General features: G+C 39.4%; 1 protein-coding gene across 1 annotated transcript; it reads right to left on the reverse strand.

Annotated features, from left to right (window-relative positions):
• Window positions 1–959: 959 nt before the first annotated feature.
• LOC141771970 (chitinase-3-like protein 1) lies at window positions 960–16632 on the reverse strand. Its single transcript, XM_074642521.1, has 12 exons — window positions 16552–16632; window positions 16203–16234; window positions 15734–15760; window positions 15374–15602; window positions 3712–3768; window positions 2694–2844; window positions 2442–2566; window positions 2227–2350; window positions 1951–2133; window positions 1698–1814; window positions 1431–1563; window positions 960–1153 (listed from the first exon to the last, which is right to left on the reverse strand). The coding sequence occupies exons 2-12, from the start codon at window positions 16225–16227 to the stop codon at window positions 960–962; spliced, it is 1365 nt and encodes a 454-aa protein (XP_074498622.1). The 5' UTR covers window positions 16228–16234; window positions 16552–16632.
• Window positions 16633–17062: the final 430 nt, after the last annotated feature.

A 17062-nucleotide genomic window follows, 5' to 3' on the forward strand; every position in this document is an offset into this window, starting at 1 on the left:
ACAGTGGTAAAAAGAATGTGAGCTAGAAGGGTTGGGGAAGAGCCCATTTGCCTTTCCATAACAAAATCCAGTGTTTGTAGATGGGGGATAGTTACAGCAAGTACAAGATGAATCCCAGACCAAATTTGCTGCACATTTTTGGAGGTAGGCTATTCCATGAGCACAGTTGTAAAAATAATGTGGGTCATATGGGTAGGTTAAGTGCCCACTTGCCTTATTATGACAAGGGTTTCCAGTGGGGCCGGTTATGCCATAGACACAGTAATTGTTGGAATGTTTATAGACAAAGTTTGTTGGGCAAAATAGGAGGTGGGAATTTCCACTAGCACATTTGTAAAAACAATGTGGGTCAGGTGTGTAGGGGTGGTACCCATTGCTCACTCCATTACAGGGGTTTCCAGTGGGTGTGGGTGTGGGATAGTCACAGCAATGGCAAGATGGATTAAAGACCAAATTTGCAGGACACCGTTTCTTGTAGGCTATTCCATTAGAACAGTGGTAAAAGCAATGGTTGTCCCCAGGGTAAGGTAAGAGCCCATTGCTCAATTTATTACAGGGGATTCCAGTGTGGGTGGTGGTGGGATGGGCACAGCAACGGCAGGATTGTTTAAAGACCAAATTTTTTGGACAGTATATGAGGTTGGGTTTTCCATGATCACAGATGTAAAAAGAATGTGCGTTATAATGGTTTGGGTAGACCCCACTTGGCTTTCCATCACAGGGGTTTGCAATGGGTGTGGGATAGACACAAGATGTTTTAAAGATTGAATATGATGGGCATGATAGGAGGTGGGCATTTCCATTAACACATTTAAAAAAAGAATATTTGTTATTTGGGTTGGGGATGATTCCATCTGGCTTTCCAAAACAGGGTTTTCCAGTGTGGGTGGTTGTGTGATAGTCACAGCATTGACAGGAACTTCTAAAGACCAAATTTGCTGGGCAACATTGGAGGTGGGCTATTCCATGACCACAGTTGTAATAACAATGTGGGTCACGAGGGTGGGGGTAGAGCCCATATAGCCTTCCATAACAGGGGTTTTCAGTGGTGGTGGTTGTTGGGTAGTCACAGCTTTGACTGTATTGTCTAAAGACCAAATCTCCTGGGCATTTTTGGATGTGGCCTGCTCCATCCCAACAGTTGTAATAAGTGCTTGAATCAAGAGAGTTGGGGTAGAGCCCATTTGCCTTTCCAGTACAGAGGTTAGGAAAACCTGAAAGAGTGAGATATTGTGTCAATTGCCGATTTGATCATAACATCATATTTTTTCCATATTTCCATACCACTGAGCATAACTGCTGAGATGTCTTAACAGAAAGAGTACACATTTGCACTCTACATATTAAAATATTATAATGTAAATAAAAGGTGATTACATTAAAGATGACCACCACCCCATGACAGGATAAACATTTTGCATTTTGGTTACCTGGAATCAGGAGAGAATGCAGGTGGCTGGTGAAGGGGTAGTTGCCCTGCTTACAGAAATATCCACTAAAGTCATCCAGGTCCAAAGACGTGAGAAAGGCACCTCCAAAGCCGTTGTTTTTAATAAATTTGACCTGAAAGGATGAAGAACAAAACACTTCAGCAGCTGAAGTCATGGTGACAAAATATCTATTCAACCAGATTTGTGTACAACCAGTCAATTGGAAAGGAATTACTGAGCAGGAGTTTGAATTAAACAGATGATTACCTTATGAACAAGGCTGTAGTTGTTGTCATATCCAACCCACTGATCTCCTTTAGTGGCATATGGAACTTTCTGATCAGGAATGAACTGGACTGTAGCACCAGGAAGAAAATGGCAAATCTGAAAAGAAGGGTCAAATGTCACTTTTAGATTTAATGTGTTAAAATAAACAGAAAGTTATTACATCGATAAAAGTGGCTAGCCTATAATAAGGCTATTGATAGAAATTAAATATATTCACAGCTTGCAGTTTTACCTCATAATAGGCCAATAATCCGGCTGTATTGGTGTATGAGCCTCCTTTACCAGGACCATTAACTGATGCTCCAAGATGACTGGATGTAGAGGAGAGCGCAAAAGTGTTCCCATGTAACGCAATCCCCAAGTTTAGCTTGTATTTAGGTGCTCCCCTGTTCTTCCAGTACCACATGGCATAAGCCTATAATGTGGTGAAAAATAAACGATTAGGATGAAAGGACATCTCTAGGTAGAAAGGTGTTTAGGCAGGTAAAATATGAATTCCAGTACTCACAGCGTTCAAGTATATATTGTCTCCATTGTCTTGGAATCCCTTGTATAAGGGGGTGTGATGTCTTGTGAAACGTCCCGAGGAGTCATGAAAGTCATATGTCATGACATTAATGAAATCCAAGTGCCTGATAAAATGCAGAGGAGATCACGTTCACTATAAAATGAAAACAGCTAATGATGGGTATAATGTCAAGAATTACATTCAATTTGTTTTACTTGGCAATCTCTGTGACTTCATAACATGCATCGATGGTTGCTTTCATAGCAGAGACACTCGCAGTGACGATTAAACTGTCACGGCCAGTTAGTTTTGACTCAGCCAAAAAGGCCTCTTTGAGCTCCTATACAACACAGAAACATGGTTCAGTCAACTTTGAATATTTAAACTCTAATAATTACATACACAGTATATACAGTATGACATATTTTTGACAGTGTCTGTTCCAGAAGAGAAATTCAGTATCTGACCTTGCACAGCAGTGTGAATTTCTGCTTGTATGCGCTTCCAGGGTACCTCCAGTCAACGTTTAGCCCATCAAACCCATAGTATCTCAGTAGTCTGATAACAGATTCGATGAACGTTTTTCTGTTTGCTTCTGTTGCCACCATTGTAGTGAATCTGGTAAACATTTGAACAAAACAGTGTTCTCAAGAAGTCACTCCACATACTGCATTTAAGGGTTCGGGTTTAATAGCACAAACTCAAAGAGCAACATAAAGCACAAGGTCATGTGTGTAAAGACAAATAAACAGCCATAGGCAAATGGTCTGGTTAACATGCTATTCACTGAGTTAAAATACATCTTGTATCAGTAAAGTAGTAAAAGTAAAACTGTAGGAGTGGAATAAAAATGCATGTTAATTTGTTTTTCTATGGGCCTTCAGTGATTCATTGAGTTGCATTCAGTTTTCACTAGATTTAATGAAGACACCAAATGGTTTGCAACATAAAGAAATGAATTTAATTTCAACATTTCTTTTTTAGGGTTATTTTGTGAAATAAAGAAAATAAAAATGAAAATATGTTAAGTTTAATCTTACAAACACAAATCTATTTGATGTTTGCAGATACCAAGACTACTGACCACTGTTATATGCACATACTTGTGTGATTATTTCCCAGCAACTTGCTGTCGGTTTCACATAATGCAGTGAAGGTATCAGGTATAAATATATGTCCCTGAACTATGATAAAAGTGTTTATTTGCATTAATATATTGTTGCTAAAAATTGACATCACATATTTTGTTTGCATGTGCAGATGGAATGATGAAATTAACTTATTTATGTCATCGAATACCAACATCTCACCTTTTGCTACCCCATTTGTATGAAACCATGCACCATGCATGTTGTGCAAAGCATAAAAATACAGCATGAATGGGGAAAGCAAGTTTCATGGTCAAGAAAATACTAACATGTTGAAGTGCTGCTTACACTTTTGCGCTGACACAAAAATAACTAAATGTTCTTGCAAGTAACTTACTTTTGTGTGTGGAAGGTCGAGCCACCAACCGCCAGCAGGGTTTTGAGCTTTGGATTTCTGTGGGAGCATAAAGGTTCATTAATGATTGTTTAACGAAACACAATATTCAACTTTATTTGCTCAATATTTACAGAGCATTCAGAAAGTAGTCAGTCCCCTTCACTTTTTTCCCCATTTTGTTGTTACAGCCTAAATTGGTCCCCTCGTCAATCTACACTCAATCACCTCATAATGACAAGGATTTTAGAAATGTTTGGTAAATTATTAAAGGTACTGTTTGTAACTTCTTACACGTATAAATCACCCGGGTCGGTGACCAGGGCTCTTCCTACAGCTGGTCTTCCAACAGGACAATGTCCCTTTACACACGACCAAGACAATGCAAGAGTGGCTAACGGACAACTAACTCTGTGAATGTCCATGAGTGGCCCAGACTTTGTAGCCCGGACTTGAACCCATCTGAACATCACTGAGAGACCTGAAAATGGCCGTCCACTTAAGGTACACATCCAACCTGACAGATCTTGAGAGGATCTACAGAGAAGAATGGCAGGAAATCCCCAAATCCTGGTGTGCAAAGCCTGTCGTGTCATAGAATACTCAAGTCTGTAATTGCTGCCGAAGGTGTTTCAAGTAAGTACTGAGTAAAGGGTCTGAATACTTACGTCTATGTAATATTTCAGTTTTTTCTTTTTGGTAAACTTCCTTAAAATTCTAAAATCCTTTTTTCGCCTTTTCATTATAGGAGTATTGAGTATAGATTGATGAGGGGGAAAATGTATTGAATTGTTTTAGCATAAGGCTGCAACATAACAAAATGTGGGTCTGAACACATTCGAATGCACTGTATAGGCTAAAGCACTGACCTGGCTTTGAGTCCATTACAGGACCAATAGTGTTCTTCGTCATTTTGATGGTTGTAGGCCAGATGATTTAGGTTGTTAATGTCAGCAGAGGCAAAGATCAGGTGGGTACACAGGTTCGGATTGATATCTGAAACCGTGAACTTCCCGTAGGTCGGTCTATTTTTAGCATTGAGGTTAAAGTGACACACCAGCCTCAAGGAATGGGCTTTGGATGCGGTTGAGACTGAGACTTGGAAGAAAATCATGATGGCTTTAATTAGTTGTTGAAGACATCATTATTTATAACAATTTTTGATTTAGGGACATTATTTATCTGCAAGTAAGACTGTTGATTATGATCAATGCATGTTAAAAACTTACCCAAGGTGGCGATGACCAAACAGAGACCTTCAAAGTGACAGACTGTTTAGTGTTATGTTGAAAACAAAGTTTAACAGATAAGTTCACCCAAATTACAAAATATAAAACCCCACAGGTTTTCTCTTCTACTGGTCTGTAGCATTACAGATTGCAGGTGAATGGAATTTTGTTTTCCATTTTAAAAATTCAATTCAATGAAAATTCGAGGAAAGTTTATTGATGATGAATAATTTATTTTATACTCTGGATAATCCACACAATACATACAGTGTTGGTTGTCCAGAGCGTGGAGTAAATTATATTCACTCTCACTGTGGGTAAACAAAACAAAAACAATCTGCTTGGCTAGATACGACTTGAGGTAAGATAAGATAAGATACCCTTTAAGGAAATATGTACTTGACCAGCATGCCTTACCTGCAGTTACAGTGAGCTTGCCCATTTTGCTACTACGTGGATAAACAGAAATAGAAGAATTTGATTAATATACAGTTGCGAACTAGCGAACTTAAGAGATGGAGTCAGTATATCAATATCAGCAAGAGTAAAAGGGATACTTACAATTGTAATGGTCAAAGAAGCGTATACTGTCTCTCCCCTGTGACTGATGACTGACAGTTGTCCGGCTGCTTTTATAAGTAGATAGATGACAGGGTTTGGCAATTAATTAGGGTGTGGGGATAATTACTGTAATGTTCCAATGTCCTATGAGCAATTGTACATCTGGGACAACAAAACAAGGTCATCTCACGCCAGGCCATATTAACTTTTAATTATAATTGTATTCACTGGAACAGCATGATACCAACATGTTCACATTACTGTCTGTTCAGGAGGTGTTTTCACTCTAATAGGGGGACTGAGAACCTTGTAGTCACCAGTATTATTGTGCACCAGAGATTGATTCAGACTACTTAAAACTGTTGATTTTGATTAAGCTGAGCATGTGGGTAAAGAACAACAAGCTGTCAGTTGCTTGTAATTCCCAGCATAAAACATTATATCTATACAAAATGACCGGTAAAAAGACAAATCAGACACGACCTTTAAACAGGACCACACAACATAGTATTAAAGCTAAAGTAGGCGAGATTGGAGCAAATATGATTAAAAAAAGTTATTTTTATAAAACGGTCGCTATATCCTGACAGTAGTACATGAAACAGGTAACCTGAAAAAAATCATGTGCCTCTGTGTCCTCCGGTGTTCCTAACAGCATCTGCAAGATTTCACATACTGGAGGAAAACAAGCAGTAAGAGCTGATCAGAGGTCCAATGTCCAGCTGCCGTCTATGAGAGCCGGCTGTCATCACTCGCAAACTCCGACCAAGCGGTCAAACTAGGCAGCGCTGATCAAATATGAATCGATATTATGTTACGTTAATGCCTATTTCTCTCCTCAAATGTTTTCAGAATCATCTTGTAGTGTACGGTTTAGCTGTAAAATTAGAAAATTGGTGACGCCGCCGCCATTGTTAAATCTGGTGAAGGAACACCAAGTTCTGGTCACATGGCCGGAGCACAGCCAATAGGAACGCTCTCTCAATGAAATAACCTGTGATTGGTCAAAGTCTTCCGTCACAGGCTAGATTTTCTAAAGCCTGAAAACATGATGGGATGCAGAAGTCTAGTTTTCTCTCAGAACACTTGAATTACAATATGCTGAAAGGTTATTATGGAATGTTTGCCCAATGATGCTCAAAATATTCTGCCTACTGCCACTTTAAGTTTAATGGGGCACACAAAGTCAATATCGAGTGCTGCACTGGATTCAGGAGTGTTTTTATTTGTTTTATTGCATTATTTCACCATTTCTCACCCGAAAAGCCAGGTATATATATTGTTACCTCAACAATGAGTTTCTCCTCGTCCCTGTGACAGCTGCTTTTCTTGAATGTCAATTAGCATCGTCTTTCATCAGAAGGTCAGTTTTATATTCTGTGGTGTGTTCATCAGTGCCACTACGAATCTAGTTGGGGCCAGTTTGTGGGTTTACTTAAAAGTATTGGAACGATTATTTGGATGTCCCACAGAGCTGGTGTTTTTTTGTTTTTAAGATGTATAGGCAACAGCCACTGATGTTGTCGGCACCCAACCAAAAACGGGTATTAACCTAGATAAACACTTGAGTTATGATCAGTCCTCATACCACAAGTTTGGGCAGATAATTTGTCTTGTGAAAAAAAATGTTGCATAGCAGGATGGTTGTTACTCAGAATAGTTTAATTATCTATTTTAGCAATGCTGATTCGAAAGCAGTTTTACAATACTTCACCTGAGGAGTGCAGAGACCCAACGGATCCCAAGGACACATTCGCGTACACACTGCTAAAAGAATGTGGCCGTATGTGGCTCAGACCACCTCTGAATGTGCGTCTTGAGTGCGTTCACACCTGTACTTAGAGCTGTCCACATGTGATCCGATCACTGAGGACGCATGTGAATACCAGGTCTGAACAAGGCCAATAAGTCATGCTCTCAAATTGAAAGACCATGCTCTTGAAAAAGACAGGAAAAAAGCAGATGAAAACGTTTTTTTAAAGGGACTGTTTGTAAGAATCAGAATTGTTTGTTAACCATGAAGTCAATGAAAGTCAGCGTTGGGCTCGTGCTTTTGCACGAGGAGCAGAGTACAGCAGAGACTCCGGCCCTGGAGACCAAAGCTACGGTCTCCGACCGCGGCCAACACTGTTTCGCAAGACGGGCTTCACTAGATATAACTTTGCGGTTTTGGTGCTTCCGTGTAGTTTGTGTTGGAGTCTTGTCTGATCAGCGTAGCCACACGCGTGCGCGCATATGCGAGCGCGTGGATGATTTATACGTGTAAGAAGTTACAAACAGTCCCTTTAACTTATTATTATTATTTTTTTTGGAGGGCAACCAGCACCCCCCATAAGGTGGCGCTCTAGGTGACCGCTTATATGGCCTATGCCTTAAGCCGACCCTGCTGCTAACCCTCACCCTTTACCGCCTGCCATTGTGAATCCAAAATGAATGCATGTAGGGTCATATTTCCTCACCACACACTTTGGAGCTATTATTGGCACAGTGTTGTTTCCTACATCACTTTTTCGTTTGAAAAAACAATCCATTTTGTGTTCCTGAATCTGACGGAACGTTAAGTAGCTAACAGTGGCAGAACACATTTGTCTCTACCTGATGATGCGTCATGGTGATATTCAAATGTAACAAGTCATTGAAATTATGCATTTTAATTTGACGTTTTTTGATTCTTGAGCACATTTAGATATAAAAATGACCTCCTTTGTTAATTACCAAAACATTTTTTAAAATTGAATCGAACCATTTGGCAGTCCTTCTACAGTGGATCGCCCACTGGATGAGAATAGCTGTTTTAATTCATACCTTAATTTGAATGGCTTTTCCATTAGTGGCAGTTAGGCAGCTTTTACCAAATCATAATGTAATAACTGTGCATAATGTAATAATTTTAATGTAATATAAGGTCCCCCCGTACAGTTGTCATGAACAGGGAAATTAGCTATAGTGACTAAAACCATTTTTGTACCAGGCTGTAAACATGTTTATTTCTTCTGTAAAGTTGGGCATTTTGACATGGAGGTCTATGGGGATTGACTCGCTTTTGGAGCCAGCTTCAAATGGTCATTTGAAGAACTGTAGATCTTGGCACTTCCACGTTGGCTTCATTTCTCAGCTCTGGAAGTTTCCGCTTTGTTTGTAGCCCCACTAGTCAGGCTAGGTTCTAACCTACCATTAGCTATATAAGAAACAAACGATTAGCTATAAGAAAACAAATAGTCAATCAAAGGTCATGGTCAGTATTGAAAGTGACCAATCAAAGGAGTGGAGACATCAACCACTGTATATTCCATCCCCGTCTCCAAAGTCTCAAAAGTCATCGAGCGAGCGAGTGCTGAGCAGTTGCAAGCGGGTAGGGAGGGTCGAGTGAGCGCTCCTCACAGCCCAGTGCTCGCCGCACCGCATTTGTGAACGCAAAGCAGAAATGCTTCCTCGTGAGGATGCTTTTCTGTTCTCTGATAGGCCTATTGTTCTGTGTACTTGTAGAGCAGCAATGCTCCTTTGTGAGGATGGTTTTCCACTTGCGGTAATTGGTTTACTTATGTATGAAAAAAATATTTTACATGCTAAGAATCACCCAGTGTATTAAATTCAGCATCATCTCTGTGAAGGTTCTCATCTGGATATCTTGTAGCCCTGAATTTTGTCACACATCGAAGAGGCTTCATCAATTTGGAACTGTTTGATCATAATGTCCTCTAGACCAAATAGATAAGTTCAGTTGAGGTTAAGGCCTTAATTTACTTGTCATGTAAAACTAGAAGGGCTCCTATACTTTAAGAAGACAAGGAGAGTAATCTTTTTTATCTTTTTAATTATTACACTATGCCCTTAGTTTATAATGTCATAATTTTCTCATGATGTAATAACTTATGACATGCACAAATGATATGTGCTCATGGTGTTCTTACATCATATGCTGATTATTACATTATGAGCTTTTATTACATTTAAATGATTACATTATGCACAGTTACTACATTATGAGTTACTACACTGCTTGTTTCCACACTATATTGTGTCTTTTATCTCACAAAAACCTGATAGACAAAGAGCAACAAACATAGAACAACCAAGCATAGAACAAAACCAAACACAATGCGCCAATATTAGTCTCTGAAACTTGTGGTATTTTATTGATTCATTATTTCATTATTATTCACGTAATTTTTTTTGTTTACATTTAGACACACAGCACATAAATACTGTTTATGCAATATGTAACATCTGTGTCATTATGGAAGACAAATCCAATCACCATTAGCTAAATATCAACCACCAAGAACACACCCATGCCATTAGATACACCAACAATTACATAGGCCTATATATGCAACAACCATATAATTAAGTAAGGGATGTCAGATTAAATTATGCAAGAAAAAAACCCCAAGAACATACAGTACTTAACCATTATCTATATTTTTTCCACATATAACAACTGTGAAGAATCAGAAGAAATTGTACCTATAACAGCTTTTGACAATGCCCCCCATTTATATAAGAATACATATAACCCCTTTTAGACAGTGAAATGATTTATGTGCAACTCCTTAAAGACTGGTTACAGCAAGTGCAGGATTGTTTAAAGACCAAATGTGTTGGGCATTGTTGGAGGTGGGCTATTCCATTACCACAGTTGTAATACGAATGTGGGTCATAAAGGTTGGGGTAGAGCCCATTTCTCTTTTTCCATTACAGGGTTTTCAAGGGCCATAGACACAGCAATGGGTGCTATGTTTAAAGTAATAAGTTGTTGGGCAGGATACCATCATGTGATTTCCCCCAACACAGTGGTAAAACAGACGTGAATGCTGCTGGTAGGGGTAGTACCCATTGCTCACTCCATTACAGGGGTTTCCAGTGGGGGTGGATGTGGGATAGTCACAGACATGGGAGGATGGATTAAAGATCAAATTTGCAGGACACTGTTTCTTGTAGGCTATTCCATTAGAACAGTGGTAAAACCAATGGTTGTCCCCAGGGTAAGGTAAGAGCCCATGGATCAGTCCATTACAGGGGATTCCAGTGGGGGTGGTTGTGGGACGGGCACAGCAATGGCAGGTGTGTTTAAAGACCGAACCTGAAGCACAGTATTTTTTGTGGGATATTCCATGATCACAGTAATAATAAGAACTTGCGTCATGAAAGTTTGCGTAGAACCCATTTGACTTTCCATGACAGGGGTTTGCAATTGGTGTGGGATCGACACAGAGAGATGTTTTAAAGATTGAATATGATGGGCAATATAGGAGGTGGGCATTTGTATAAATACATTTATAATAAGAATATGGGTCTTGTGGGTTAGGGACGAGTACATTGTGCTTTCCAGAACAGGGGTTTGCATTGTAGGTGGTTGTGTGATAGTCACAGCATTGACAGGAACTTTTAAAGACCAAATTTGCTGGGCAACATTGGGGGTGGGCTATTCCATGACCACAGTTGTAAAAACAATGTGGGTCATGTGGGTTGGGGTAGAGCCCATGTGCCTTTCCATGACAGGGGTTTGCAGGGGGCGTGGTTGTGGGATGTCCACAGCTTTGAAGGTATTGTGTGAAGACCAAGTTTCCTGGGCATTTTTGGGCGTAGTGATGTCCATTCCAACAGTTGTAATAATAGCTTGCGCCGTAAGGGTTGTAGTAGAGCCCATTTCCCTTTCCACTACAGGGTCCTGTTGCTGGGGGATGGTTACAGCAAGTACAGGATGAATCCCAGACCAACGTGTCTGAGCAATATTTTAGGTGGGTTATTCCATGATCACATTGGTAAAAAGCATGTGGGTCACTAGGGTGGGCGTAGTGCCCACTTGGCTTTCCATAACAAAATCCAGTGTTTGTAGATGGGGGGTAGTTACAGCAAGTACAAGATGAATCCCAGACCAAATTTGCTGCGCATTTTTGGAGGTAGGCTATTCCATGAGCACAGTTGTAATAATAATGTGGGTCATATTGGAAGGGGAAGTACCCATAGGCCTTATTATGACAAGGGTTTCCAGTGGGGCCGGTTATGCCATAGACACAGCAATGGCTGGAATGTTTATAGACATAATTTTTTGGGCATACTAGGAAGTGGTGATTTCCACTAGCACATTTGTAAAAACAATGTGGGTCAGGTGTGTAGGCGTAGTACCCATTGCTCACTCCAATACAGGGGTTTACAGTGGGGGTGGATGTGGGATAGTCACAGCAATGGCAAGATGGATTAAAGACCAAATTTGCAGGACACCGTTTCTTGTAGGCTATTCCATTAGAACAGTGGTAAAAGCAATGGTTGTCCCCAGGGTAAGGTAAGAGCCCATTGCTCAATTTATTACAGGGGATTCCAGTGTGGGTGGTTGTGGGATGGGCACAGCAACGGCAGGATTGTTTAAAGACCGAATATGTTGGACAGTATTTGTGGTAGGTTATTCCATGATCACAGTGATAAAAAGAATATGGGTCATTATGGTTTGCGTAGACCCCACTTGGCTTTCCATGACAGGGGTTTGCAATGGGTGTGGGATAGACACACAAAGATGTTTTAAAGACTGAATATGATGGGCAATATAGGAGGTGGGCATATCCAGTCATACATTTATAATAAGAATATGGGTCTTGTGGGTTAGGGACGAGTACATTGTTCTTTCCAAAACAGGTGTTTGCATTGTAGGTGGTTGTGTCATAGTCACAGCATTGACAGGAACTTTTAAAGACCAAATTTGCTGGGCAACATTGGAGGTGGGCTATTCCATGACCACAGTTGTAATAACAATGTGGGTAATGAGGGTGGGGGTAGAGCCCATATAGCCTACCATAACAGGGGTTTTCAGTGGAGGTGGTTGTTGGATGTTCACAGCTTTGACTGTATTGTGTAAAGACCAAATCTGCTGGGCATTTTTGGATGTGGCCTGCTCCATCCCAACAGTTGTAATAAGTGCTTGGATCAAGAGGGTTGGAGTAGAGCCCATTTGCCTTACCAATACAGAGGTTAGGAAAACCTAAAAGAATGAGATATTGTGTCAATTGCTGAGATTTCTTAATAGAAAGAGTACACATTTACACTCTACATATTAAAATGTAATAATGTAAATGAAGGGTGATTACATTAAAGATGACCACCACCCCATGACAGGATAAACATTTAGCATTTTGGTTACCTGGAATCAGGAGAGAATGCAGGTGGCTGGTGAAGGGGTAGTTGCCATGCTTACAGAAATATCCACTAAAGTCATCCAGGTCCAAAGACGTGAGAAAGGCACCTCCAAAGCCGTTGTCTTTAATGTATTTGACCTGAGAGGATGAAGAACAAAACACTTCAGCAGCTGAAGTCATGTTTACAAAATATCTATTTAACCAGATTTGTGTACAACCAGTCATTTGGAAAGGAATTACTGAGCAGGAGTTTGAATTAAACAGATGATTACCTTATAAGCAAGGCTGTTTTGGTTGTCATATCCAACCCACTGATCTCCTTTAGTGGCATATGGAACTTTCTGATCAGGAATGAACTGGATTGTAGCACCAGGAAGAAACTGGCAAATCTGAAAAAAAAAGGGTCAAATGTCACATTTAGATTTAATGTGTTAAAATAAACAGAAAGTTATTACAGCGTTAAAAGTGGCTAGCCTATAATAAGGCTATTGATAGAAATTAAATATATTCACAGCTTGCAGTTTTACCTCATAATAGGCCAAGAATCCGGCTTTACTGGTGTATGGGCCTGCTTCACCAGGACCATTAACTGATGCTCCGAGACTGGGTGCAGAGGAGAGCTCATACGTTTTCCCAAATGCCGCAATCCCCAAGTTTAGCTTGTATTTAGGTGCTCCCTGGGTACTCCAGTATGACATTGCAAAGGCCTATAATGTGGTGAAAAATAAACGATTAGGATGAAAGGACATCTCTAGGTAGAAAGGTGTTTAGGCAGGTAAAATATGAATTCCAGTACTCACAGCGTTCAAGTATATATCGGCTCCATTGTGTAGGGATGCCTGGTATAAGCCGCTGTGATGAAATGTGACAGCTCCCGAGGAGTGAGCAAAGTCATATGTCATCACATTAATGAAATCCAATTGCGCTGCAATCTGTGCGACTTCATAACTTTCATCGATGGTTGCTTTCACAGCAGAGACACTCGCAGTGACGATTAAACTGTCACGGCCAGTTAGTTTTGACTCAGCCAAAAAGGCCTCTTTGAGCTCCTATACAACACAGAAACATGGTTCAGTCACTTTTGAATATTTAAACTCTAATAATTGCATACACAGTACATACAGTATGACATATTTTTGACAGTGTCTGTTCCAGAAGAGAAATTCAGGATCTGACCTTGCACAGCAGTGTGAATTTATCCTTGTACGCGCTTCCAGGGTACCTCCAGTCAACGTTTAGCCCATCAAACCCATAGTATCTCAGTAGTCTGATAACAGATTCGATGAACGTTTTTCTGTTTGCTTCTGTTGCCACCATTGTAGTGAATCTGGTAAACATTTGAACAAAACAGTGTTCTCAAGAAGTCACTCCACATACTGCATTTAAGGGTTCGGGTTTAATAGCACAAACTCAAAGAGCAACTTAAAGCACAAGGTCATGTGTGTAAAGACAAATAAACAGCCATAGGCAAATGGTCTGGTTACCATGCTATTCACTGAGTTTCACATAATGCAGTGAAGGTATCAGGTATAAATATATCTCCCTGAACTATTATAAAAGTGTTTATTTGCATTAATATTTTGTTGCTAAAAATTGACATCACATATTTTGTTTGCGTGTGCAGATGGAATGATGAAGTTAACTTATTTATGTCATCAAATACCAATATCTCACCTTTTGCTACCCCGTTTGTATGAAACCATGCACCATGCATGTTGTGCAAAGCATAAAAATACAGCATGAATGGGGAAAGCAAGTTTCATGGTCAAGAAAATACTAACTTGTTGAAGTGCTGCTTACACTTTTGCGCTGACACAAAAAGAACTAAATGTTCTTGTAAGTAACTTACTTTAGGTTGTCAAAGGGCGAGCCACCAACCTCCAGCATTGTTTTGAGCTCTGTATTTCTGTGGGAGCATAAAAGTTCATTAATGATTGTTTAACAAAACACAATATTCAACTTTATTTGCTCAATATTTAGAGTGCATTCAGAAAGTAGTCAGTCCCCTTCACTTTTTTCCACATTTTGTTGTTACAGCCTAAATTCTTCACTCAATCACCTCATAATGACAAAGCCAAAACAGGATTTTAGAAATGTTTGGTAAATTATTAAAAAGAAAAAAACACAATTATCACATTGACATTAGTATTCAGACCCTTAACACACTGAAATGTAGCTTGTGCTGTGAGCTGTTTCTACACCTTGATTGTTGTCCACCTATAGTACTTTTTAACTGATTGGACATGATTGGGAAAGGCACACACCTGTCTATATAATGTCTCACAGCTGACAATGCTTATCAGAGCAAAAACCAAGCCATGAGGTCGAAAGAACTGCCTGCAGAGCTCAGAGACAGGATTTTGTTGAGGCACAGATCTGGGGAAGACTACAACATAATCTGCTGAATTGAAGGTTCCCAAGAGCACTGTGGCCTCCATAATTCTTAAATGGAAGAAGTTTAGAACAACCAGGGCTCTTCTTACAGCTGGCCTTCCAACAGGACAATGTCCCTATACACACGACCAAGATAATGCAAGAGTGGCTAAGGGACAACTAACTCTGTGAATGTCCATGAGTGGCCCAGACTTTGTAGCCTGGACTTGAACCCAATTGAACATCATTGAGAGATTGAGTGTAGATTGATGAGGGGGAAAATGTATTTGAATTGTTTTAGCATAAGGCTGCAACATAACAAAATGTGAGTCTGAATACATTCAAATGCACTGTATAGGCTAAAGCACTGACCTGGTTTTGAGTGCATTACAAGACCAATAGTGTTCTTCTTCATTTTGATGGTTGTAGGCCAGATGCTTTAGGTTGTTAATGTCAGCAGAGCCAAAGATCAGGTGGGTACACAGGTTCGGATTGATATCTGAAACCGTGAACCTGCCGTAGTGCGCTCTATTTTTAGCATCGAGGTTAAAGTGACACACCAGCTTCGGGGAATGGGCTGTGGATGCGGTTGAGACGGAGACTTGGAAGAAAATCATGATGGCTTTAATTAGTTTTTGAAGACATCGTTATTTATAACAATTGTTGATTTAAGGACATTATTTATATGCAAGTAAGACTGTTGATTATGATCAATGCATGTTAAAGACTTACCCAAGCTGGCGATGACCAAACAGAGACCTTCAAAGTGACAGACTGGTTAGTATTAGGTTACAAACAAAGTTTAACAGATAAATTCACCCAAATTACAAAATATTATAAAACCCCAAAGATTTCCTCTTCTACAGATAGGTTTTATTGTATTTGTCTAGTTTAATGAGATATTACTCTCTGAGATTTCTGCAGTCACTCCAATACATTGCAGGTGAATGTAATTTTGTTTTACATTTAAAAAAATTCAAGAGGAAAGTTTATTGATGATGAATATAATTTATTTTTGTACTCTGAATAATCCACACAACACACACAGTGTTGGTTATCCAGAGTGTAGAGTAAATTATATTCACTCTTGCTGTGGGTAAACAAAACAAAAACAATCTGCTTGGCTAGATACGACTTGAGATAAGATAAGATAAGATAAGATACCCTTTAAAGAAACATGAACTTGACCAGCATGCCTTACCTGCAGTTACAGTCAGCTTGCCCATTTTGCTACTATGTGGATAAGCAGAAATAGAACAATTTTATTAATATACAGCTGAAAAATATAAAGATAATATTAATGTTTTATTACTACTATTAGTAGTAGTAGTACTTACTATTAGTAATAGTATTAAATTGTTCCCACAAAAAAATTGAAAATATTACTGTATGCTCAAAATCAATCACATTTGATCAATAATCAATAATTGCCTGTGTCATGCAACAACACCAATTTAAGACTTAAAATGAGCACAAGATGTACATAATTGGTAATAATTGCTAATAATAATAATAATAATAATAATAGTCAGAGTTAAATGGATACTTACAATTTTAATGGTCAAAGAAGTGTATACTGTCTCTCCCCTGTGACTGATGACTGACAGTTGTCCCGCTGCTTTTATAAGTAGATAGATGACAGGGTTTGGAAATGAATTAGGGTGTGGGGATAATTACTTTAATGTTCCAATGTCCTATGAGCAATTGTACACTGATGGAATTTATGACAACAAAACAAGGTCACCTCACGCCAGGCCCTATTAACTTTTAATTAAAATTGTATTCACTGGAACAGCATGATACCAACATGTTCACATTACTGTCTGTTCAGGAGGTGTTTTCACTCTAATAGGGGGACTGAGAACCTTGTAGTCACCAGTATTATTGTGCACCAGAGATTGATTCAGACTACTTAAAACTGTTGATTTTGATTAAGACAAGTATGTAGTTAAAGAACAACAAATGGACAGATTGTGGGCTGTCAGTTGCTTGTAATTGCCAGCATTAAACCTTATATCTATACAAAGTGACCAGAAAAACAGGACAATTAGCACAAATCAG

Source organism: Sebastes fasciatus, chromosome 8 (genome assembly GCF_043250625.1).
Source record: "Sebastes fasciatus isolate fSebFas1 chromosome 8, fSebFas1.pri, whole genome shotgun sequence".
In the NCBI taxonomy this organism is placed as follows: Eukaryota; Metazoa; Chordata; class Actinopteri; order Perciformes; family Sebastidae; genus Sebastes; species Sebastes fasciatus.